General features: G+C 39.2%; 1 protein-coding gene across 13 annotated transcripts in view; it reads left to right on the top strand.

Moving 5' to 3' along the window:
* The window catches only part of MECOM (MDS1 and EVI1 complex locus), a 578,696-nt gene that overhangs the window by 533,942 nt on the left and 18,479 nt on the right, over nt 1-26,275 (top strand). For 7 of the 13 annotated variants that reach the window (XM_014533594.1, XM_014533595.1, XM_014533596.1 and 4 more), the window contains 5 exons: nt 2,801-2,948; nt 4,208-4,364; nt 8,626-9,982; nt 12,628-12,715; nt 20,850-20,876. In XM_014533594.1, coding sequence (XP_014389080.1) covers nt 2,801-2,948; nt 4,208-4,364; nt 8,626-9,982; nt 12,628-12,715; nt 20,850-20,876 — 1,777 coding nt within the window. The remainder of the gene's footprint in view (nt 1-2,800; nt 2,949-4,207; nt 4,365-8,625; nt 9,983-12,627; nt 12,716-20,849; nt 20,877-26,275) is intronic. The other 6 variants (XM_005886549.2, XM_014533600.1, XM_005886545.2 and 3 more) reach the window with 3 other exon arrangements.

Raw genomic sequence — 26,275 nt, 5'->3', positions numbered from 1 at the left:
ATCCTCTTAAAGCTATATCCTACCCTGGGAGTTAGGGAACCAGGAGTAAGACTCTATAGGCCAATCTTTTACTGCTGGATTTTAGAGCTAATGATTTGACATACATATTAGAATATAATGTTTGTCATAAAGTGGCATGCCTTCATGGGTTGTAAAGGACAACAGTGAGAATAGCAATCTGTACAATGATTTTGGAAGATGTCCCTGACTCAGTCCAATGTTACCTGTAGCTGTGGATATCTCTCTCCTAACTCACTTATGAACATTTCAACTTGTGTAACAAAGAGAGGATTATGTAGTGTAGATAAAGGTAGGGCCTTTCTCGTGACTCCACACACCTGTACTCTCCTGGTACCTTTTGTTCACAGAGATATCGCCACTTGTGCTCAAATAGAACAGCACTTCCAGCTCAACTGACTCATGGGGCAGGAAAAATGAGTTTGTGTGCCAATATGAAAAAAAAAAAAATTGTAGGGAGGAAGCTGAGGAAGAGAAAAAATAGGAGAAAGGTATTTCTAATTTATCAAGATATGAGAAAGGGCATTTTGTTTTTCACACACCCTCATACACTCAGTCTACATATCCCCTGGATAATGTATTCTAGGTGCACAGAGGTCTGACCTGATACTCACATTGACGGTGGTCATCTTACAGAGAAATGAAACATGGAAGAGACAGTGTGTTTGTATGCTTGGTAGTATTTTTGTTGTTGCTGAGTTTTTTAAAGCAATTTTTTCTTATGAAAGTTTAAAATACATACAAAACTAAAGAGGATGATATAATAAACCCCATATACTCAGTTTCGGTATCACACAAGGCCAATCTTGTCTCAGCTATACTCATTTTGGATCGTTTGAAACAAATTCTGGATATTATATAATTTTATTCATAAATAGTTCATTATGTATCTGTAGGAAGTAAGGACTCCTTAAAACATAAATTCAACATAAACTTAAAGAATAATAATTCCTTAATATTATAAAATAGTCGGTCAGTGTTCAAATTCCCCCAGTATCTCATGATTGTTAGTGTTTGTTTGAATTAAGATCAAATAAGCCTCATCATTGCACAGGCTGACATGCTACTTCTATCTCTTTCAATTTATAGGTTCCCCAGTTAAAATCAGTAAGTTTGTCTGTTTCTCTCTCTTCTGTTCTCTCATTCTCATTTATTCTCTCTCTCTCTCATTACAATTTATTTATAGAGGAAACTGAGCCGGTTTTCCTGTAGCATTTCCTCCAGTCTGAATTCTGCTGATTGTATCTCCTTGGAGTTGTTTAACATCTTTCTCCAGCCCCCTAGTTCCTGTAAATTGAGTTACATCCCAAGCCTTGATCACAGACAGGTTCAAAGTTTTGGGAAGAAGACCTCATTCCTGGTATTATTTATTTCTATCGGGAGGTACATAATAAAATGCCTAGATTCATTTATTCTTTAGGGGCTGCAAAATGAATGTTTTAGTTCTATCATTCTTTCTTTATTCATTATCTGTATTAATTATATACAGTGAATCTCCCCCTCATTCTTTATTTTCTCATCCTGAGGTACAGAACATATAGGGCCTGTAGATGAGTTTTTTCCTTTTATTTATCAGTTTTCAGAATACTTATTTGGCTTCCCAGCAGCTTCCAAGAATGACCAGTGAGGTTCTATTGGTGTGTTTTTTAATATTGATGTTGTTAAAAGATGAGATTATTATTTTTATTGATGCTTAAATTTCCTCATGTATGTTCAGTGGGCATTGCTTCAAGTTGGCACCCTCATTCTTTTGACATAATCTATAACTTTGTTGCTCTTTGCTATAACAACATGTTCAAGGCCCTTCTTGTATATTTTGTTATTCAAATTTGAAAACAGGCTGTTTCTCCATGGAGCTCTGGTGACTTTACGCGGGGGTAGTCTGTGTTATATGTTTTTGTATTTAATTAGCAAAAATATTGCAAACACCTTCTGAATATCACACTAATCCATTATCTATAATATTTATTTTTATTGTATTCATGCAGATTTCATAGACAATTTTAGATAAGGGGAAAAACAATTGAGAAGGAAAAAGTATTCTAAGTTTTAAAATAGAGAAACTATGAGAAACTTCTGATGTTTTTCTTTTGAGGGTCTTTAAGATTTCATTCACTTAAAATATTACACATTTTCTTTTCTCTAACATTAATACATATATACATATTTTTCTCTATATACAATATTTATACCTTTATATCTATACACAGACCTATTCATCCATCAGTCCATCTGCTTGTCCATTCATCTATCCCAGGGTTACATTGGGAAGTTGCTTATTGAATAGGTAGCTTATAGCTCACTTTCCATATGGTGACATGGGTAAAAAACAAAAGTACTTTTTTGAATCTAGAAGTTATATACATCACATAGAATACCTGCTTGCATGTTCTGAAGCATTTTCTTAACATTTTTTGTTTGAGTCTTTGTATTTAAGTGGGTGTTAGCAATATGTGTTACTGTCAGAATTGTGTAGTGGCTCCAGGCTTGACAAATAGCTACTTGTTTATCATGCCCCTAAATTGGCAACTGGTTCCTGCTAGCTGTAGCAGATTTATTTCCTAACAACAGGGGCACTTCTCTGCATTAGTGGGAGACAGTCTCGGAAACATAAAATGTACTTCTGTCTGTTGCAAGCCTGTTTCCTTTCTTTCTTCCTCCTCACCTCAACAACTTTTCTTATTTCTGTAATTGCCAGTTGGACTGGTAATAAAATGACCTTCTGGGTATGAATGTATTCTTTGTCACCGTGTCTTTATTAAGTTAATTGTTCTCTTAACAGCCTGGAGAAACACATGTTGTCACATACTGAAGAGAGGGAATACAAGTGTGATCAGTGTCCCAAGGCATTTAACTGGAAGTCCAATTTAATTCGCCACCAGATGTCACATGACAGTGGAAAGCACTATGAATGTGAAAATTGTGCCAAGGTACAGTGAATTTGTAGACTACTTGGCTCTCTGTCATCCTGCTCTCTCTTAATCTATCACTTGCTACGATATATAAAAACAAGCCTTGAGAGGGGAAACTATAAATATCTTGAGAAAAGTAGACTGAGTGCTGTATGCTAAAAGGCATTAGTGCAGTGTATAAAAACACTTAGTGGGTATCGTTTTATTTTTGTAAGGGAGGAAGTGAGGCTTAATGGTGAGTTCCAGAACTAGGTGTCAGACATCCACGGTAAATTCCTGGTTCCGCTACTGGCTTGCCAGCATGGGGTTGTTTTATAGCCTTACGGAGAATGAAAATTTTATCCAATGCACATTACTGATTTATTTTAATAGCAATTTGTGAGGAAGTCACATAAAGTTTCTGAATGCCTATTCAGAAAGAATGGGAGACTTCCACATTTGCAGATTTTTCCACCCAGATCCCCACCATAAATTCTAATTAAACTTAATTCTAATTAAAGGCATAGTTCCTTAGTGCCCAGTTGCAGAACAACGTAAGGGTGAAATGCATGCACTTCACCTTGACCATTAAAGGAACAATAATTAATTTAATTAATTATTTAATTTTCATGTTTCTCAGTTAACTGAAAGATATCCTAATGTCATGAAAGTTGATTTCAGTTTACAAAAACTTTTCATAATATTTGAATATCTTTTCTCATGAAAATTGTGACATTTGAAATTATCTCTAGAGATGTTTTGCTCCCAGATGTGTTGGTGGTTTTTTCTTTATTTTTTTGTTAGTAAAGTGTCCAAAGGAATAATTTTTGCTTAATGGTAATTTACTGAAAACACAGTGTTAGAATTTAAGTGAGGGGAACTCCTTGGATAGATTTGTGATACTTTAGTCAAAAGCTCCCCAATTTTGTACATATTGTGTCTTTTATGTAAAGGATGGAAATAGCATACTATTTTAGTAATGTCATGACCAGCATTTTATTATTCAACTCCAATCTTTTCTGATTAGGATAAAAAAGGCCCGAATATGGTCTACTAATGTCATTAATTATTTCATTCAGCTGATACCAATGGACACTTCATACTAAGGATATAGAGCTAAATGACTTACAGTCCATTCCCTAGACTCTAGAGGAGCTTTTGGTCTTGGGGGGGGGGGGGGGGGGACGGGAATAAACAAAAACAAAACACATAAACCAAATTCCTTCTTGAGTCATTCCTGGTCTTCTTTATTGTGTCCTTGAATTAAGTTTCTCGATTAATCAGTACTCATTTCCTAGCAGGTTTTCACGGACCCTAGCAACCTTCAGCGGCACATTCGCTCTCAGCACGTTGGTGCCCGGGCCCACGCTTGCCCTGAGTGTGGCAAAACGTTTGCCACTTCATCGGGCCTCAAACAACACAAGCACATCCACAGCAGTGTGAAGCCCTTTATCTGTAAGTTTTTAACACTCCAGCCCTTCTTCCTGCATCTGTCTCTCGTCCAAAAGGCACTGTGATCAAGAGAGTGGCCACACATGGCCATTAGAGGGGTCTCCACATTAGCTCTTTATGGTCCATTCCAGTCGGGCTATTTTCTAATCCCAGCAAATCTTTTAAAACCAGATCCATGGTATTTTGCCTGTGGTCCCTGGGGTGTTTTCTTTGAGATGAAATCAATAACAGGTAGGGAAAAGAGAAGTTGTTAAATATTGAGAGGGAAGCCTCCCTGGGTTGTAGGATTTAATAGAGACGACCAGATTGGTCTCACGCTGAAAACGTCGGTGGCTTTGTAAAACACAAATAGCAGATACGGGGAACCAAGATGAAGTGATAAAAACCAGTTCTGGATCAGACAGAGCCGGAAGAGCCCCACTTGGCGAGTGGGCTTAGGGCTTGGTGTGTACGTGTGTGAGTGTCTGTGTGGGGAGAGAGAGAAGGAAGTAAAATGCCCTTCAGCCTGCTCCTGGCTGCCGATCCCAGGCTGTGGGTCGGTAGTTCTCAGTTACTTGAAAAGCAGAACATTTTCACTCTGATGCTGGACACCCTGGGTCTGTAACTCCCTGCACTCAAGCAGATTTAAGGCAGTGGTTTGTGTGTTTTCGTGCAATCTGAACACTTTAGTAACACACTTCAAATAAAGCAAAATAAAGCCTTCATCTGGTTCTTCTGCAGTCCACCCACTCCTGTTCTCTGTATTGTGCTGAAATATTTCATCAGGAAAGCCAGTGGCTCTCAGTCCATCTGGGCAGCAACTCTGGACTCCTTTTGATCCATTGCTCGGCTGGGCATGTAAACACAGTGAGTCACTGAGCTGTGCTACAAACGTCAAGACTGATTTTGGATCCAGATAAGCTTAGGACTGGTTGAAGCATACTTGGTTGTTGGCACCATCTCTGACTTGGGAACCCTTGCAAAACAGTGTTTTTGACAAATACTCAATGGTTTGTAGTAGGTATAGGAGACACTACTACAGGACTTAATGGAAAAAAACCTAATTTTCAGTGCCAACGTGGAGATGCCAGAGACTAGCCCTCCTCCATTTGGCCTTGACACAGCCCTCTTTTGTGCTTCTAAGCACCAACAGAGCTTTCCTTTCCTTTTCCAGCTTACACTAGAGTCCCGTTTGGCTCACATGTTCCCTGGGTGGAGTGAAGAGGACTAGCTGATAAACAAAAGGGTGCTCTGGCCTCCCTTGGGGAAGCTCTGTTGAAAGTTGCAGGAAATAAAGTATACAATAGAAATTTTAGACTTCTTGTCTCCCAAAAAAGCAAGACTCTAGCTTGCAATGCTCTAACAATGTCCTTGCAAATACTACAGGCGTAAGTAATTTAATTATTTCTGATTTTTCAGAAATACATTTTTAATAAATGTATTAAGTTTTGGTAGGGTGGGGGGGAGAAGTGAAATAGACCACAACAAATTAGCAACCCCCATTTAACGCTTTCTCTATTATTTAAAATAAAAGTCAGAAAATACAGCCTGCTATCATCTGAGATTCTGGGATCTGGAATTTTAATTGTGCTGAAGTCAAGTATTTCACTTTAAAGTGCTATAGGGTGTCCCTTTCCAATTAGATTGCACAAATGATTTCCCATGAATGTATTTTCAGTAATTATTGGTAAATTTAAATAGCAGATGGCTTTCTTCAAATACAAAATCTGACAGAGAACCATGGGGTAATTATGAATAATAGCCATGTAATTTCAGAACAAAAGAGGAGTTGGTGTGGAGGCTTTAGGGTGGAGGAGGTTCACCTAGAGTTGATATCTGTTTCTCACCAGAAGGCCACACACCACGCTGTACCCCCACTGGTGTGTTTATGGCAACTGTCTCTTATTACAGTGCACCGCCAAGCTTGAGCCCAAAGTCACCATCGCTAAGGTAATTACTCACTGCTTTACAGAAACCTCCAGCTTCCCAAATAGAAACCACATGCTCTAATAGGCTGAATATATTCAAAATACCTCTTAATTTGTTTAATAAGTAGAAAAACGCAATGTTAACTGCTGGCTAATTCGTTATTACTGAGAAAATTACAGTAGAGCAGAGACTTCAACATCAATTGAGCCGTTTACCTGCAGGCCTGGTGGTTTGTGGTGGGCCAGGCCTTCAAGTGAGAAAAGCAATGCCTCTGCCTAAGGAAACATCCCAGATGCCGTGTTCTTGAGGTTGCTCACAGGCACCGCTCATCCGGGTCACACGGGACAGCCAGGGCAGTCAAATGCACCTTCTACTTCAATAGAGAGAAGCTCTTGATTTTCCTAAATGCCTTGAGCTCTCAGAAAGAATTGTACAGGGCAACAGTCCTTTGCCAAAAAGTTGCAAACCCTTCAAAAGCTTCCACCTTGGTTGAATACCCAGAGGGGAGGTGTCGCTTTCTTAATGAGTGTACGTTTATAATTCCAACATTTCATTTACTATTTCTTGTTATTGCTCATAGCTGAATTAGTATAACTGGTGAAAGTCTCCTGCTTCTACCCTCTACGTCATATGGTTTTGATTAGTATATCAAAGTTGTTATACACACATACATATTGTATATGGTTAACTAGTATATACTTTTAAAGGAGACTCTGGTCAATGTATTCCCGAATAATGATTTGAAAAGTAATCACTCACTTCTTCTCTTCCCGTTAAGATGCTTATTATGCTTCTCAACAATGTTATGAATCATCCCACAGTTGAAAACTCCTTTCATATTACTAAGCACACTGATATATGTAATCATGCATTTTAACTGTTAGTAATAGAAGAGCTAGATATGGAATCACTTGGTTGCATCCTATTGGTGGTGTGTGGGATCATCCAAGTTCTGGGTGAGTTTTAGGTGACTGAAGGTCTGTAAAATCTCCTTTGCGTGAGTTTTATTTTTTTAATTATTATTGCTTTGACTCAGGGGCTCAGCCACTCTCTGCTGAAGGACAGCCATCACATGAAAGCCATAAATGTTATGTTTTGTCTTCAATTTAATTTCTTCTATAAATTTGTTTCAACAATTACCAAGGAGGCATATCATATTTCTGCATCTATTAAACCTGCACAGGAGCATTACATTAAGCTCCCATATAAAGTGGGCTCGTCTTTACTAAAGTAAAATAAAAATGGGATGCTTAGGAAATGGGATCCTATAATCCCGCTGCACCATGAAGTAAGTCAGTGGCATTCTTACCTAGCAAAGGACTTCTCAAGGGTTACCGAGTTTGGTCTTAAAATATAATGAGATCTGTTCGCACATATTCGAGGAGGAAGATGTGCTACTGTTTTTGCAAATTCTCAGTGAAGAGGGTTATTTCCCAGCCACACCCACTGCTGTGTTCTTTCCGGCCCAGTAGTTGGCTATAGCACAGAGAAGGCAAGCCCTGAGATAACCGGTGAAGATATGACAACAAGTGGACATGTTTCCCAAGCACAGGGGTTTCATAAATGCAGGAAGGTTAGCACAACCACTGGTGTGAGGGGAAGTCAGAGGACGTGATCATAGTTCATGGGAACCAGCAATGCAGGATGGGCTACATTCAATTTAGTTTCCTTTGCAGGCTTAAAATAGAGCCATTGTAAATTATGTCAGTCTTTCTGAAATCATGAAAATGATTGTTAAAAATGTCTCAGAATACACAATGTGCATTGTTGTGTGGCTTTGATGTGTGAATGATGAGAGCATATGATATAATTCAAATTAAATAATGGTAGAGCAGTCACAGGCTTTTTCCCCCAAGGGGAGAGGGAATAAAGGTGAAGTTTCTGGTTGAGGGGAAGGCTGTTTTATTTTGTTCTGGTGCCTACAACATAGAGTTCTTTAAATGGTCTAAACTGTTGAAGGGGTTCCTGTTATGTTTCATGTTATGCCTAAAGACGTTCATTTGAAAGTTTCTGTTAGAGCAGCAATTGCGTGGGAAGTCAGTGTCTGCCGGGATTTGACTTTTTCATGAATATTCAAAGGCAAAAATATGATGCCACATATTATGCAATGGGGATGATAAGAATATTCTTATATATATGAAATAATTGTGCTGCCTCAAGACATTTGTCAGGTTGGATGCCTTGCTTTGGAATCTAGTGAAACGGGGTTTTCTGTGTTCGGAGCACCCAGCTTGGTGCCTCCAACATCTAGTCCTGGCTTCCTAATTGAAATTTGGGGTAAACCACTTGTGATACTTGCTAAATTCAGAAGCAATTGCCATAAAGCCTGAGATTCTTTTTTGTTGTTTGCACACAGGTGAGGTCTGCCATAAATCCTATACTCAGTTTTCAAACCTTTGTCGTCATAAGCGCATGCATGCTGATTGCAGAACCCAAATCAAGTGCAAAGACTGTGGACAAATGTTCAGCACTACGTCTTCCTTAAATAAGCACAGGAGGTTTTGTGAGGGCAAGAACCACTTTGCGGCAGGTGGATTTTTTGGCCAAGGCATTTCACTTCCTGGAACCCCAGCTATGGATAAAACGTCCATGGTTAATATGAGTCATGCCAACCCGGGCCTTGCTGACTATTTTGGTGCCAATCGGCACCCTGCTGGTCTTACCTTTCCAACAGCTCCTGGATTTTCTTTTAGCTTCCCTGGTCTGTTTCCTTCCGGCTTGTACCACAGGCCTCCTTTGATACCTGCTAGTTCTCCTGTTAAAGGACTATCAAGTACTGAACAGACAAACAAAAGTCAAAGTCCCCTCATGACACATCCTCAGATACTGCCAGCTACACAGGATATTTTGAAGGCACTATCTAAACACCCACCTGTAGGGGACAATAAGCCAGTGGAGCTCCAGCCCGAGAGGTCCTCTGGAGAGAGGCCCCTTGAGAAAATCAGTGACCAGTCAGAGAGTAGTGACCTTGATGATGTCAGTACGCCAAGTGGCAGTGACCTGGAAACAACCTCGGGCTCTGATCTGGAAAGTGACATTGAAAGTGATAAAGAAAAATTTAAAGAAAATGGTAAAATGTTCAAAGACAAAGTAAGCCCTCTTCAGAATCTGGCTTCAATACATAATAAGAAAGAATACAGCAATCATTCCATTTTCTCACCATCTTTAGAGGAGCAAACTGCGGTGTCAGGAGCTGTGAATGATTCTATAAAGGCTATTGCTTCTATTGCTGAAAAATACTTTGGTTCAACAGGACTGGTGGGGCTGCAAGACAAAAAAGTTGGAGCTTTACCTTACCCTTCCATGTTTCCCCTCCCGTTTTTTCCAGCATTCTCTCAGTCAATGTACCCATTTCCTGATAGAGACTTGAGATCGTTACCCTTGAAAATGGAACCCCAATCACCAAGTGAAGTAAAGAAACTGCAGAAGAGAAGCTCTGAGTCTCCCTTTGATCTCACCACTAAGCGAAAGGATGAGAAGCCCTTGACTCCAGTACCCTCCAAGCCTTCAGCCACGCCAGCCACAAGTCAAGACCAGCCCCTGGATCTAAGTATGGGCAGTAGGAGTAGAGCCAGTGGGACAAAGCTTACTGAGCCTCGAAAAAACCATGTGTTTGGGGAAAAGAAAGGAAGCAACATTGAACCAAGATCTGCATCAGATGGCTCCTTGCAGCATGCGAGACCCACTCCTTTCTTCATGGACCCTATCTACAGGTAAGGGTAGATGGGAAGCGTTTAAATGTGAACATGGGCATGAAAGCTAGTGTTTACGGTATGGAGTTACAGTGTTTAACAAACCATTTTAATTATTATAATAAAACAGAAAGTGAAGTTTTTTTGAGCGAGTAAATTCGTTTTTATTCAGAAAGTTGAAGTTTGGACTTATTTTTGGATGACTCTGAATTTGGGGTTTTGGAATAGACCCACAGAGTTCTTTCCCTTGACAATAAATTTATTTTTAAACACTCTTTTTTAAAGTGGAAAATATGGGAAAGTCATATTTAAAGCAAGTTGTCAAGTGGCGGAAGAATGAGGCTCCTGACGGATTAATGCAAATATGTGTGGGTACTTAAATGGGTCAGGTTATTTGGAATGAGATGGGACACAGAACAGCAAGAGTTTACGCTTTGTTAACCTACCAACAATCCTTGATAAACACTGTTCATATTCTGTTTCTAAATAAATCTGTTAGGAGCCCCAAGTAAGTGAAATATTAATCACAAAAATGTTTTGTATATAATGTGAGTGGTTGGCTTAAGAAAACACATCTTTGTTTAATGCTTTCATTATCCAGTTTCCTTGAATGCATCCAAAAATTCTTTGGGGGACACATATATGCTTAATAAAAAGCTTGTTATGCAGCATACTGTAACAGTCAATTGACCATTCAGAATGATTTAGTTTTTAAATACTAGTTTTCTTTAAAAGGTATGAATAACAGTAATTATGCTTATTATGTATTTTAAATATTACCTTTTCCACATTTACTTTCTCATCCAAATCTTGAACATCATCAGGAGTTAATGGAAGATGTAGATACTTTTTTATTGGACTTATTTAAGCTGAAAGTATTTGCATATTTTTTTCAAGTTCTCTTTTATGAAGAGGCAATCTTTTTTTAATTGATTTGAGAGAGAGAGAGGAAAGGAGGGAGGAAGAGATGGAGATGGAGATGGAGAGAGAGAGAGAGAGAGAGAGAGAGAGAGAGAGAGAATCAATTTTTTGTTCTACTATGCATTCATCAATTGATTCTTGTATATTCCATGACCAGGGATTGAACTCATAACAATGGTGTATCAGGACGATGCTCTAAACTAATTGAACTACCCAGCCAGGACAAGAGACAAACTATTCTTTCATTTAATAATATTTATTGAATTCCTTTTGCTTAATAGGTACTAGAGTTACAAAATTTATTATTTAAAACTTTTTTTTCAACCTATATTGTCTACAACACATTAAACAAGAAACATTGCTAGTATGTTAAGGAATACTTTTACTTGAACATGACAAGGGGAATAAAAAAGGACTATCAAAAATATATCAGAGCCATCAGTATATCATGCTTGGGTACCTCCCCCCACCCTAAAAAATTATTATATCTTAATTTTAATTCCTGTGGCAGACCCATTACTAGAGAAGGAAAAAGAAGGGAAAACAGATCTGCCATGTTTTGTGTGTAGATTGTCTGTTACACATTGCCCATAGAGTTGTATTTTCAACTCAGTGATATATCTTTTGTGAAGATAATTTCTCACACTCTCTTTCTTAGACCCTCCCAATGAAATGGACTTTCAGTTCCTTCATTAACCCATTATATTCGTGTCTACCACCTCCTAACTTTACTTTTGCTTACTCTTATCTCAATCTTCTCTCTGGTATTTGCCTCAATTAAGACCTTAAGCCTGTCATTCTACCAAACTTGTGAAAGGACTACACCCATTTTAGTGTAAAAACTGGGTTGAAATCTCATCTTTTCCTGTCTTAAATATTTTTGCACCCATCAAAAGGATAGAAGAGCTCCTATTTTAATAAGTGAAATAGTGTATGCAAAACTAGCATATATAAAATTTCAAGCAGTGGTAAGCTGTTTTTATTCATTTTGATTCTATTTTAAAAGTGTACTTATTCAAGCTTTTAAAAGAAACTTACCCACAGTTGGTAAAATAAATAATTCAACTCATGTCATTTCCTATATGCTTAATAGAAAATAGAATGGCAAACATTTCTAATGCAGAGGGCTATATATATAAGTTTTGGATGTTGCTCTCTATCTTCAAATAGATCCTCATCCTCTTCCCATCCCCCTCCCCCCTTCACCTGCCCTGTTTATCAGCAGTGGCATTCAAAAGAAGACGCTTACACCTCAAAGAGTGGCTAGCAGGGTGTACAGTATGCTTAGAAACTCTCCTGCCATTATTGGCAAATATGGAAGAGATATTATGAATATTTGGGGGAGCACCTTCTTGGTAGAAAATAATTTTAATTTTTAAAATGAACCCTGTCCTCACGATTTCAAAGTCACCAAGCATTCTTGTCTACAAAGTGAGTGGAAAGGTACAGACTTATCACCAGTTGCCTCTGATTTCATGACTCTTCATTTTTTAAAAATATTTCCTCATTAGAATGACTAGTCATTCAATAGGATTTTTCCATATAAATAGGACCTCCTCTCTTTGCATGCCTAGAACTGCCATAAGTATTCTTTAAGAACTGAACAGATGTCTTTATATTTTTATTAGTGTGCTTCCCAGAAACCTACCATTTGCTTTACTGTGAGCTGTTTTAAATGTCAGTGATTATGTAGTAATTGATATATGAGTCTGATTCATATCCCAAATCTAATTTTAACCTTTCAGAGTAGAGAAAAGAAAACTAACTGACCCCCTTGAAGCTTTAAAAGAGAAATACTTGAGACCTTCTCCAGGATTCTTATTTCACCCACAAGTAAGTATTTTGGATTTGAGACTTGAAGCTTGTAAACTAACTTGTTGATCCTGAAAAGCAGGTGCAATGAAATGAAAAGAAATCTTGAGAACATTAGGATTTCCTATGACGCTGGTGTGGAAGAACACAGGAAATTCTAGCGGAATTAAAATCCATACTCTTTAAAGAAAAAGTAATTAAAATGTGTAAAGATATCATGCTTTTGGTGTTCAGTGATAGTCTGCTATTGACTACTTTTTGAGCCAAAGTGTATTTTGTATTAAGCAAAATTCAGTTAAGAGAATAAATATTGACGTCTTTTGTGCTTAAAAGTTACTGATAGTAAGAAAGGGATACACCGTGACTCATCCCAAACTCACAAAGGTTCTTTTAGTGCTTAGATAAAAGCAGGAAATGCGTCTACCTGACATGTTGTTACCATACAGGGTGAAGGAATTTATCTAGAGACCACTGGGCATTCCAGAAAAGTTCTGTAATTGCTCAGGAATTCACCACAATACACAGCTATTCGCTGAGTGGAGTTGTGTCCCTTTATCAAATTTATACAGTTTCTCATTGCAAGGAAAATACGAAGTAGTGTTATCTAATTGGTTATCTCTATGTTCCTACATATTGGGCCAATTTTTAAAAACTGGTTTACATATCAATAAAAATGTGGAGAATTATATTATAAGAACAAATACATAACATCTTGAATCTGGCTTTTTAATTTAATGATATTTTATTTTTTTAAAGATACAAGCTCTGTTCTATATAGCTAGTAAGCAAAAGTTTTATGAAAATGCTTGCAAACTATAAACTAATTTGTTCTGTTTTGGTATATTCAAACCAAAAATCATGCTCCTCTAATAAAATTAGTGGAATTTTATGCACACTATATCATAGAAAGTTAAGAGATAATTAAGTTATATTATCTTGGGATATGACTCTTTTCCACCACCCCTCCATGCCCTGTCTGTTACCTCTTCTTCACTTTTTCAAGTGCCTTCCCGAAGTCTTGAATAGCAGAGTAGGAGAGCTGAAATACCATCTTCTGGGTTAGCTGGAGAAACCTATCATTGCTCAAAGATTCTCTATGTTTCAAACTGGGAAAATATGTATAGTTTAGTATTAGAAGGGTTAAAAATATTCCAGTTAGTATTCATTTTATATAGGAAGGCTAAGGAATGATATCATTTACTTTATGGAAAAGAAGCAAGTTCTAAAATAGTACATTTTTATCAGTGACTTATCCTATACTAGAGTCCTGGTGCACAAATTTGTGCATAGGTGGGGTCTGGATGGCCCACCCCAATGGGGGCCCATTGGGCCGGGCCAGCAAGAGGGAGGGGCCATAGGCAGTTGGCCGGCTGGCCCCGCCCCTAATCAGGGGCTGGGCTGGCCAGGTCGGCAGGGGGGCGTGGTGGAGGGAGAAATCAGGGCCTGGATCAGGCTGGTTGGCTGCTGCAGTGCGCCTCATAGCCACCGGTCGTTCTGGTCGTTCCGCCGTTCTGGTTGCTGGGCTTTTATATATATAGATAATAAAAGGCTAAAATGCAAATTGACCAAATGGTGGAATAACTGGTTGCTATGACGCGCTTGATGGCCAAGGGGCAGACGCTCAACACAGGAGCCTGGCTCACAGCTGGGAAGTGCAGTGACGGTGGTGGGAGCCCCTCCTGCCTCTGAAGCCATCGGACATCCCCCGAGGGCTCCCGGAGTGCAAGAGGGCGCAGGCCGGGGTGAGGGACCCCCCCCCCAACAAGTGCATGAATTTCATGCACCGAACTGCTAGTATATTATATTTAGCCTGATCTGAATTGCGCTTGCAGGCCTTACCCTGAGTATAATATGCATTTAGTGTCAGATATTGCCCCAAAAATGTATCTCTCTTAGTAATTACTCTTCTAATTATAACGAAATGCTTATAAGGATATTATAGTTATATATGTTTAATTACAGTAATAAAATTATTTTCCTATTCTGATTATCTTTAAAATCTAGTAATTAAGCACTTCTAAATTAAATGTTATGGGTACATGGCATAATGGAGAAAAAACTATTGGGATTTAGTGTCTTCCAGTGACCCAGTGAACCTGGCTCCTAGTTTCCTTATCTGTAAGACTAGAGGCCCGGTGCACAAAATTTGTGCATGGGGGAGTGGTGTATGTGCCTCAGCCTGCACCCGCTCCAATCTGGGACCCCTCGAGGGATCGGGCCTAAAGGGGAAGTCAGACATCCCTCTCACAATCCAGAACTGCTGGCTCCCAACCACTTGCCTGCCTGCCTGCCTGATTTCCCCTAACTGCTTCTGCCTGCCAGGCTTATTACCCGCTAACCACTCCCCTGCCAGCCTGATTGATGCCTAACTGCCTTCCCCTGCTTGCCCAATTACCCCTAACTGCCCTCCCCTGCCAGCCTGGTCACCCCAAACTGCCCTACCCTACTGGCCTGGTCACCCCCAACTGCCCTCCCCTGCTGGCCCGGTCACCCCTAACTGCCCTCCCCTGCCAGCCTGGTCACCCCAAACTGCCCTACCCTACTGGCCTGGTCACCCCCAACTGCCCTCCCCTGCTGGCCCGGTCACCCCTAACTGCCCTCCCCTGCCAGCCTGGTCACCCCAAACTGCCCTACCCTACTGGCCTGGTCACCCCCAACTGCCCTCCCCTGCTGGCCCGGTCACCCCTAACTGCCCTCCCCTGCCAGCCTGGTCACCCCAAACTGCCCTACCCTACTGGCCTGGTCACCCCCAACTGCCCTCCCCTGCTGGCCCGGTCACCCCTAACTGCCCTCCCCTGCCAGCCTGGTCACCCCAAACTGCCCTACCCTACTGGCCTGGTCACCCCCAACTGCCCTCCCCTGCTGGCCCGGTCACCCCTAACTGCCCTCCCCTGCCAGCCTGGTCACCCCAAACTGCCCTACCCTACTGGCCTGGTCACCCCCAACTGCCCTCCCCTGCTGGCCCGGTCACCCCTAACTGCCCTCCCCTGCCAGCCTGGTCGCCCCTAACTGCCCTCCCCTGCAGGGCTGGTTGTCCCTAACTGTCCTCCCCTGCAGGCCTGGGTCCCCCCCAATTGTCCTCCCCTGCAGACCTGGTCACCTCCAACTGCCCTCCCCTGCTGGCCCTCTTGTGGCAGCCATCTTGTGTCCACATAGGGGCGGCCATCTTGTGTGTTGGAGTGATGGTCAATTTGTATATTACCTTTTTATTAGATAGGATGAGGGAGTTGGATGCAGAGTCCCTATTCTCTGGAGTTCAAGATTTCTAGCTAGCCAAGGGAAATTTCCTGGTTCAAGATATGGGAGTCTTTGTCTACCAATAACTTCACATGTGCATACAGCTGTCACAAATATAGTATGTACTTGTTTTTAATGAAAGAATGTAAGAAAATATGCTGTCTTTTTAAAATTATATATTTTTATTGATTTCAGAGAGGAAGAGGGAGAGAGAGATAGAAACATCAATGATGGGAAAGAATCATTGATTGGCTGCTTCCTACACACCCAACACTGGGCTTCGAGCCCTCAACCAAGGCATGTGCCCTGAGCCACACCAGTGGGAAAATATGCTGTCTTTTAATATCCCCAGAGTATTGAAGGATCTCAAAAGATGAGGCTCCTGTATAGTGCAGAGAGCAGGGCAGTCATGCCCTCGGATCTTCGCAGACATGCCTGGGGGATCACATGCAGTGGTTTTCCTTTCCACACCAGAGTGCCATGCCTGGTGTGAGGGACTGCTTATAGCTGTGTGTTGCTATTAGAACAGGACCCAAGAGTGATAATCAAATATTGAATACTTTGGATGTCATGAAGACTGACCAATCCGAATGGACTCCTGCATTCTGGAGCAGGGTTCTGGAGCCCTTCCCACACCAGCTGTACATGCTACAGTTGCTCTAAGGGGGCTCAGTCTGCAGGGTTTTTGGGGAGGAGAACAGGGCAACAGGGTAGGTTGGATGTTCAGGGTGTTTGGGGCAGAGGCTATTTACTAATGACTACAAAAGTATTTCATTAATTTCTAACCATCATGGCTATTTTCATGTGGAATGGCTGTATGTCACTGGGATGTAGAGACCGTGGCCTGGGAGGAACTTGAGTCACCCTATTTTCATCAAACCTCAGAAAATCAGCCTCAAATGTTCTGAAGTTCCAGTAGAATTTTTTTGTTCTTTTTCCTACTCTATGAAATTCTATCTAGCCTCAAGATCCACCAATAAACAAACAAATTATAATTATAACTAAATGCTTATAAGGATATTATAGTCATATACATTTAATTACAACAAAAACTGCCCAGAGTTTAAGGCCAGAAATAACTGATCTGCAAGTGGCTTCACTAGGTTTTGAGCAGTGTAGTTCCTCTCTCTGAGCTTTCTCTGTCAGTGTGATGGCAACACTCCCTCCAGCTGCACTAGGGTGGCTGCAAGGATCACGTTCATGCACTAACATGGTTAGCAATGTGCTTGGCATGAGGAAGGACTTAAGGAAAATCTTATTATTAATGGATGCAGGATCATTTCATTGTGAATATACAGGAATGTCAGTAAACTACCCTCCTGCCATCTATATATATAAAAGCCTAACCGACTGTTCGACCGTTTGACTGGTAGCTATGGCGTGCACTGACCACCAGGGGGCAGATGCTTCGACCCGTAGGTTAGCTTGCTGCTAGTGTCTGGCCAATCAGGACTGGGTGAGAGGGGCCGGACACACCCTAGAGCCCTCCCCAGCCCTGATCATGCACCGGTGTGAGGCACCCCACCGGTGCACGAATCCGTGCAGTGGGCTTCTAGTCCATTATAAAGAGGAGAACACATATTATCAAGGCTTTAGGGCAGTGGTTCTCAACCTTGCTAATGCCGCGACCCTTTAATACAGTTCCTCATGTTGTGGTGACCCCCAATTTCATTGTTACAAATTGAACATAATTAAAGCATAGTGATTAATCACAAAAACAATATGTAATTATATATGTGTTTTCCGATGGTCTTAGGCGACCCCTGTGAAAGGGTCGTTCGACCCCCAAAGGGGTCGCGACCCACAGGTTGAGAACCGCTGCTTTAGGGGAAACCTATAAATCTATATATATAAAAGGCTAAAGGACCATCCGACCGGCTGGTAGGTTTGACACACACTGACCACCAGGGGACAGACACTCAACGCAGGAGCTTCCGAGCTGTGGTGACTTGGCAGTGGCAGTTCTCAGGTGATGCACCCCAAAACCAGAGAGGAGGAAGCCCGATTCCTTGCAGGGCCATGCGATTCCACCTTTGGCTGTGGGTTATGTTGTTGCTGGAGCACTGTCGGCCCCAAATCTAGTTTATTGCACACTTGTGTTTGCGTTCCACACCCTGTATGACAGCAACTTTGCAGAATGCCTTCTCACACTCTGGGGCCCCTCAGGGGATGTCAGAGAGCCAGTTTTGGCCCAATCCCCACAGGCCAGGCCAAGGAACCCCACCTGCTGGAGGGACCCCGCTCACTCCACAGACACCCTTCGAGCCACAGCGCCCCTTCCCCCGCAGGAATTCTAATTAATTTCCTTTCAATGTGCACAAATCCGTGCACTGGGCCACTAGTAGATATATAAATGCTTGGTAGTGGTATTTTATGGGAAAACCTGAAAATTACAATTTTTGTATGTTTTTGTATTTTACTTAACATGTCCCTTCACACAGTTTTTAATCAGTGCAAGGTGAATGCCATCATAAATATTTATTGAATTTTATTGAAAGATTATTAGGCCATCTTACTGCATTTGGAATAATAACACACATTTTTTAAAAATATATATTTATTGATTTTTTACAGAGAAGAAAGGAGAGGTATAGAGTTAGAAACATCTATGAGAGAGAAACACCAATCAGCTGCCTCCTGCACACCCCCTACTGGGGATGTGCCCACAACCAAGGTACATGCCCTTGACTGGAATCAAACCTGGGACCCTTCAGTTCGCAGGCCGACGCTCTACCCACTGAGCCAAACCAGTTAGGGCAATAACACACATTTTTAAAATTGTTGTCAAAATACCTAGAAGATATAGGTACATTAAAATTGAAAAACAAATACTGGTTATCATTTAACTAACTTCTTGGTTCAATGCTTAAAGAAGTATGTTTGCTCTATTGGGCCATTAGAGGACTATTTAGCCTATTTTTTTGAAATATATTTTTGTTGATTTCACAGAGGAAGGGAGAGGGAGAGAAAGAGATAGAAACATCAATGATGAGAGAGAATCATTGATTGGCTGCCTCCTGCATTCCCTACACTGTGGACTGAGCCTACAACTCAGGCATGTGCCATGACGGGGGATTGAACTGTGACCTCCTAGTTCATAGGTCGATCCTCAACCACTGAGCCACGCAGGGTGGACTATTTTTTTCTTATAAATAAGTTAGTTTAATATAATAGAGAAATAAGTACTGTAGAGGTTCTTCCTAAGTAGTTGAAAATTATTTGTGGAGTCTTATTTGAGGTTATTTTTGAAAAGGAGATAGATACAGCTACAAGTAGGTGAGATGAAGGGAGTGATAATCCTGTGTGACTTTTGGAATGTCCTTTTCATTGATTTCTGTGTTGAGTACTTTACTCAGATTGGGAGCTCATTTGAATTGCCATTGGACAATAACGTTGTTGTAAAACTGGCTATTATTCCTTGGTTTGATTTTCCTATATTTTTAATATTAGTAACAAAGTATGCATTTTGCTTTCAGATGTTTGGCTTTGTGTACACTTGTAGGAGAGATTCTGTTTTACTTCTACTTCTGAATTTTATTCATTTTTATTTTCTTTTGTATAAAGTGTCCCACTATTCTGTTAGTGCATCCAAAAAAACTGAGAAAAAAATTAGTCTTTTCTAAGTTATCATTTATATATTCATGTGAAATCACTTAAGTCTTCTGTCCTTCATCTTCTACTTTGCTTTCAACAAGTGTTTCTTATTTTTATATTACTTTTGTAATAAACATTTCATCCTTAAAAACTGTGCCTTCCTTATTAAATATTCTAAAACTTATCATAGCAAGACATATCCCATTAAACCAGGCAAAATGATATATTTATATATTTTCTTATGCAGAACTTTTTTAAAAAATTAATCTTTATTGTTGAAATTATTACAGACGTCCCTCTTTTTTCCTCCTATAGCTTCCCTCCACCTGGTTCCCACCCTGTCCCAGGCCCTCACCACCCTATTGTCTGTGTCCATAAGTAATACATACATGCATATAAGATCTTTGTCTAATCTCTTCCCGACCCCCCGCCCAGCCTCTTTCCCTCTGAGAATTGTCAATCTGTTCATCTCCATGCCCCAGATTCTATTCCATTCACCAGTTTATTCTGTTCATCAGATTTTTTATTTGTTTGATTTTTAGATTCAATTGTTGATAGGTATCTGTTGCCACTTTGTTGTTCATATTTTTTATCTTTACTTTTTTCTTCTTCTTCCTTTTCCTCTTCTTAAAGAATACCCTTAAGCATTTCATATATTGGTTTGGTGGTGATGAACTCCTCTAGCTTCCAAATTATATTTTTAAGGGTATAAAATTTGTGTTTTCTGGAAGAGCTTCGAAGTCCATCATGTTTTCTTCAGTGATTCTTGTCATAAATAGCTAGACTGTTGTAGTTCTTTAAATTAAGGTGTTCTGACTACTGATGGTCTGAGTCCCATGCTAATAAACGTCAATCAGTGTACTTCCAAGCACATAACTTTTTGTTAGTCAGTGATTTACATTTGAGTAAATATTTTGTTTTCTTTGTTATTAACATTGTAAAAATACAAGAGACTATATTTTTTCAGGAAATTGCTATTTTTAGCTATTTGAGTAAAATTTAGGAATCTTGTTCTACAATGAGTAAAAAAAAAATAAGTATCTGTTTTGCTATTTAAGAGTTGGTAGTAGACAGCATTTAACTTTCTTGGGAAAAGAACATTCTAGTTTATAAACGATCCTAAAATTTAATTTACATAAATAGAGGAAACTCAGCAGTGTTATAAAATATTTAATTTTCATGTCCACAGCTTTTACTTAAGGTGTAGTTACCCGATAAGCAAAATTACTAAGTTAGTATAAATGTTAATTTCTCAAAGGATAGATTTTGGTAAAGATACCGATACAGAAGTAATTTTTTGTTTTTGTTTCAATTTTGCTCCCAGTTCCAACTGCCTGATCAGAGAACTTGGGTAAGTTTCCTGCTTATATTTTTGACTAAAATAATGTAGCATTAAAAGGACAACTTATACTCTAAATTCCTTTACAGGCATAAAGAATTCTGAGCCCCTTTCCATTCAATGATATGGCTTCAGTAGATAGTTTTTCAACTTGTGAAGCTGTGAAATATTTTCCATTATAATTGGACATTTAGAATGCTCTAGGAAGTTTATTCTATAAATCTGACTCAGTCCACATAATTATACCTTGATGTAGAACTCTTTTTGAGCACCTGGGAGCATGTTATTAGAAGAGGCTTTGAGATGGGTCACTAAGTGGAAACAACCATTATTTGGGGGAGCCTATATCTGCATGTTAATGATGCTTTTGATAAAGGCTTCAAAAGGATAAAACATGAACTTATGTGTAGACACAAGCTGACTTGGAAATACATCCATATATCCCAGGGCAGAACTTGGTTTTAGCTACATGGAGAAAGAAGAATAAATGCTTAAAAACCATATCCAGCTAATGAATGGATCTTTTAGCATTGGGTCTCACTTCCTTAGCTTTTAGTTACATTTCCAGTCAGTTGTCAGTTAATAAACAATAAAGGGACAACTTTATTTTTTATTCAAGAAAAATATAGTGTTTATTTAGTTTTCACTCTCGAAGAAGCCTTGGGTCCATTGAAGTGTATATAAATAACACCTATTACAAAATTCCCTCTGCGTGTTTGTGCTTTTGCTTTTTCATTTTCTTTGTTCACTCAAAATATTCTGATTTTTGAGGTATGGGTAAAATTTTGGAATGCAGTTCAATTTTTCTTTAGTCACCACATAAAATTATATATAAATTATTTGAAGTTGGAGCACTTTAACACTTACTTATTTCCTCTATCTGATGTTGGTTTTCCTTTACCAGAAATTCCTCATTTTTCTTTCTTTTATGGAATATGTGATTAATTATGATTTTTTTCTCATCCTGATAGACTTTTAAGGATTAAGTTCATTTATTTCAAAAGTATGAGGAGAGAGAGACGGAGAAAGAAAGAGAGACACTTAGGCAAAGTTGTATAGGTTTTTCTTTGATTATCCTGGCCTATATTTCCAGTATTCCTCATCTGCCTTTCCTGGCATGGGTAGGTCTTGAGTCTCGTGCCTCCAGGTCCTCACTTTCTATGGTGGAGTATTACTTTCCAGTGGCTATATAGGTAGCTGCTTCAAGCATAAGGAAGGTGCTGTCCCCTACATAAATGGCCATGGTTCTACCAACTTCTGAAGCCCATTTCAGATTTTAAGTTAGATTCCCTTTGCTGATAATGCAACAGTATAGTAACTGCCATTGCAGTTCTTTGAAAACACTCTCATTTCATTGGTTCATAGGTTTTCTTCAGAGCTGTGATTTATATGTGTATTATAAAACATGGATATTAGTGGGAAATGTTAAATATACATGCTTTTACCTTTTAGTGGTAAAAAACTCTAAATAATCATGATTGCTGAATGTGATACATGAGTGACATAATGATAAAATATGAATATTTACTTCCCCCCCAAATGGCCATAATTTTGAGACTTCTCAAGATTATCAAGTGAATAAATATAGAAAACTACCAAATCTACAAACTTTCCCATCAGAAGTTATTTATGAAAAGTTAGTTATTTTATGATAAAGGCATGTGTACTTTAATTTGTGAAACATTAGGTCACATAATTTATGGTGCCATTGGACATATCATTTCATTTAATCAGATTGTCACTTTAATAGTTTTAATGAGAAACTTCAATAACAATGTTAAGCTAAGTACTTAGGACCCAGTTGATGATATCTTGCCTGCTGAAATGTTTTTAAAAATACTAACTTTACTTGAATAGAGATATAGCTACTTTTTTTTTTCTAAAAACAAGGGAGTTGTATCTAAATATTAGTTTGCGTCAGTATAAAGTTAATAGCCTCTTGGGGACTGGAAGGGGGTGAAATGACTTCCTTTTCCTGACATCTGGCTGCAGATACCATCAACAACTATTATATATATAAATAAAAATTACTGTTCCATAAAAAATCACTGTCATTTACAGATCAGAGATTAGCCTATGACATTAATAGGGCATAGAGCAATACGTTTCTAAAATATATGATCTATCTTTTCCTCCTTTAGTTTTCCCACTCTCAGCAAATTGCTTATTCATAGTAGTACACGTTGCCCTCTTCATTGGATTTTTCATAATTGAAAAATAAATACTGTTCCATTTGTCTCAATTCATCGTTTTTTTTTTAATTGTTTTATTGCTTAAAGTATTACAAAGGGTATTACATATGTGTCCTTTTTTCCCCCCGCCCTTGACAATCCCCTGGCCTCCCCTACCTCATCGTTTTTTTAACTTTAAATTTTTGTGTGTTTTTAAAATAATTCTTTATTCTTGAAAGTATTACATATGTCCCCCTTTCCCTCCCATTAACTTCTCTAGCCCACCCCCACCCCTTGCCCCAGGCCCTCACTGCCCCATTGTCTGTGGCCAATTCATCTTTTTAAAATATCAAGTCAGACTTTATAAAAATGAATGTCAAAACTTACCACTTCTGTAAAATGGGTGTTATTTCAAGAGGAACATCCTATAAGGCAGACCTTATAGACAAAGAAAGTGGGTGTGTTGACACATACGCTAAATAAAGCTCATCTAAATCCAACATCTTAATTTGAAATACTGACACTAGGGCTGAGGTTGGTCACAGAACTGCTAAACTACCCAACTGGCAAATGTTTAAGTTACTTCTATCGGTTCTAATGGGGAAATATATCCTTTTTAGCTGAGGTCAAGTGCTATGAGAACAAATCTTATGAAGATGAAAGGAAGGATTCAGTGATGGCTTTTATGTTGCTCAGTTGTAGCTAGCCAGACAGAAAGTGGTGGTGTGTTTATGTGTAGTGTTAATAGCTACCCTCAGCTCACTTCCCATCGTCTCTCCCATTTCCCCACTCCAATTTAATCCTCCTTCCTTTTGATACCAGAAGCCCAAGGTGGGGGTGGCTTATGTAGAGGCACTTGGGTAACCCCTATTATCTTTAAGAATGTCATTATTAGTCACCAAGCCCATAATATATTGTCTTGTTTCTTGATGGTTTTCCCAAATCGAAACAGTTTGAGGTAAAATAATCACAGTGATCTTTCTTCAAAAGGAGCTATTAGCAGCTACTAAAGCAAGACACATTTCCCAACAGCCAATTGCTCTTAAATAACTTAAAGGACTTGTAGTTTATATGAGCTATAGATGAAAGCCGAGAATACTAATAGTCATGAGTAAGCTATTTTCCATATAAAAGGAAAAGTGTTTCTATAAGATGTATTGCCACAGGAATCCGAGTGTGTCAGCAGGGCGGACACTCAAATGATTTAAAACCACTAGATAATGAAACTTTACTCACATATTAAATGTACATAAATAAAACATTTATAATCATCACCCATGCACTTTCTATTCTGCCCAATAAATATATGCGATCATGACCCTTACCCTGGCTTGTTACTGCTAATCAGCTTGAAGGCTAGAGGTCATTTTTCACTCAGACAATTTATTCCATGGAGGGCGGAATATCAAAATGATTTTCTACAAGGAACAATTAGAAGGAATAAATGCAAATAAATTAGTATCATAAAATATTTCTGGATTGATTTTTAATAAATAAAATCCTAAGTAATATGAAAATGCTAATGCTCTGGCTAGAGGGGGATAATGGCCAAATTCTGCAGGGACGGAGTTTCCACCAGCCTCTCTGAGCAGCAGCATCATTCCGTATCTCTGCCCTGTGATCAGTACATGTCAAAATCCTTCATAGTGACAAATGTGCTGTCCGCTTGCATCTGTGGAGAATGTTTTAGCAGCTGAGTGATTATGAATCAAACCCCTGAGCTTACAGCCCCTACTGCCTCCCAATGCGTTCACATTTGTCGTCTGACAAGTAAATGTATCTTGACTTTCCTCTGAGATTTTTTTGCACCGTGTTTGATGAAAGACATTTGGCAAATTGGCAGTGGAACCCTGTACGTTGCAATTTGTAGGAGTCCCAGCATGAAATGAGAGGGCAGGCTCCAGGATAAAGGGGAAAGAAAGAGAGCTAACTGCAACATGAATAGTCATTTGAAGAAGTGAGCATAAAATCTTCCCTTTGTAAGAAGAGAATCATGTGTTCAGGATGTTCTGTGAAGATTTTGCTCTACTTTAAGAAGTCATTGGTGTTCTGTCCAGGTGCATGTCCACGGAATGAATTATTTTTTTAATTTTCCTTTTGAGTAGGACGTGTTGCTGTTTATTTTTAACCTGAGCTTATAAATTAGGCCTCCAGCTCTGTCCTGCCATCTCATCCGCAAAAGAATCATCCTCTTGGGTTGAGCAGTTGCTTGACTGTGCAGTTGTTACCATTTTTAATCCTTGCTTAGAGTCATCTGGTCTACCACCCCAGCTCTTTGAGAAACATACAGAGTGCATATAGAGTGCAAACACCTTTTTAACAGCTCTCTGAGCTCTCCAGTGGCATAGTGCCCTGAGAACCAAATAAATAATGGGAGAGTTGATTTAACAAGACGGCCTGAGAGTTTGCTTTTTCTGCTTAAAAATTCAGTAGTAAGCAGCTTCCAAATAAAATGTAAGCACTGAGGAAACTCAACATTTTGAGAGTGTTGAAAGAAAGGGGATAGTCCCACTAACTGTGGATGTTAAGGATCAAGTCACTTTAAAAGTCAGTGCCACCCTCTGATTGTGACTGTGTCAAATACATATACAGGTGGACAAAAACTTGAAGATTATAAGCAAAATAAGTTAGATTGTTTGCGGGGAAGAATTAGGCAGCGTAGATTTCTTCCAAGAATACTTCTCTAAGAATGTGATTATACTAATTACTCCCCTTATAACACCCATGCCAAGTTATGTAATATGAAGTTATAATATTATGAACTGTCCTTCCCACTCAGTCTTTGTCCAAAACAAATGAATATGTCATCAAAATTCTTTGTATATGATCCCATTTAAAATGTAGTATGTTCAGATATTAATAAACGTCGTCTTAGGCAAAACACCTCTTACCCTTTTAGTTTTTCTTTCTGAGTTAGACACATTTGGCGTAAGCTGTAACTTTGAAACACTTGATGTTTTTCATGCTGTGAGTTCTTTTCATGGGACTCCATGCTTCCTATGGTTTTTATTAACTAGGCAGGCCTACAGGACCTTTCCCTATAACTTCCAGTTTACTGTCGGTATCCATAACATGATACCAATGCTCTCACTTAATTTAATAAAAATCTAATTCAGCTTTATTATCTCTCATATATTTCATTGCTCAATTGTACATCAGATTATTATAAAATGCTCTCACCAAGGTCCTATGAAAAGGGATACCCAGCATTTTATGGGCTTTATAACCTTTATTATTTCC

The sequence above is a fragment of the Myotis brandtii genome, unplaced genomic scaffold (genome assembly GCF_000412655.1).
Source record: "Myotis brandtii unplaced genomic scaffold, ASM41265v1 scaffold99, whole genome shotgun sequence".
Taxonomy (NCBI): domain Eukaryota; kingdom Metazoa; phylum Chordata; class Mammalia; order Chiroptera; family Vespertilionidae; genus Myotis; species Myotis brandtii.
Note: the sequence above shows the minus strand (reverse complement) of the source record. Positions and strands in the feature narration are given on the sequence as shown.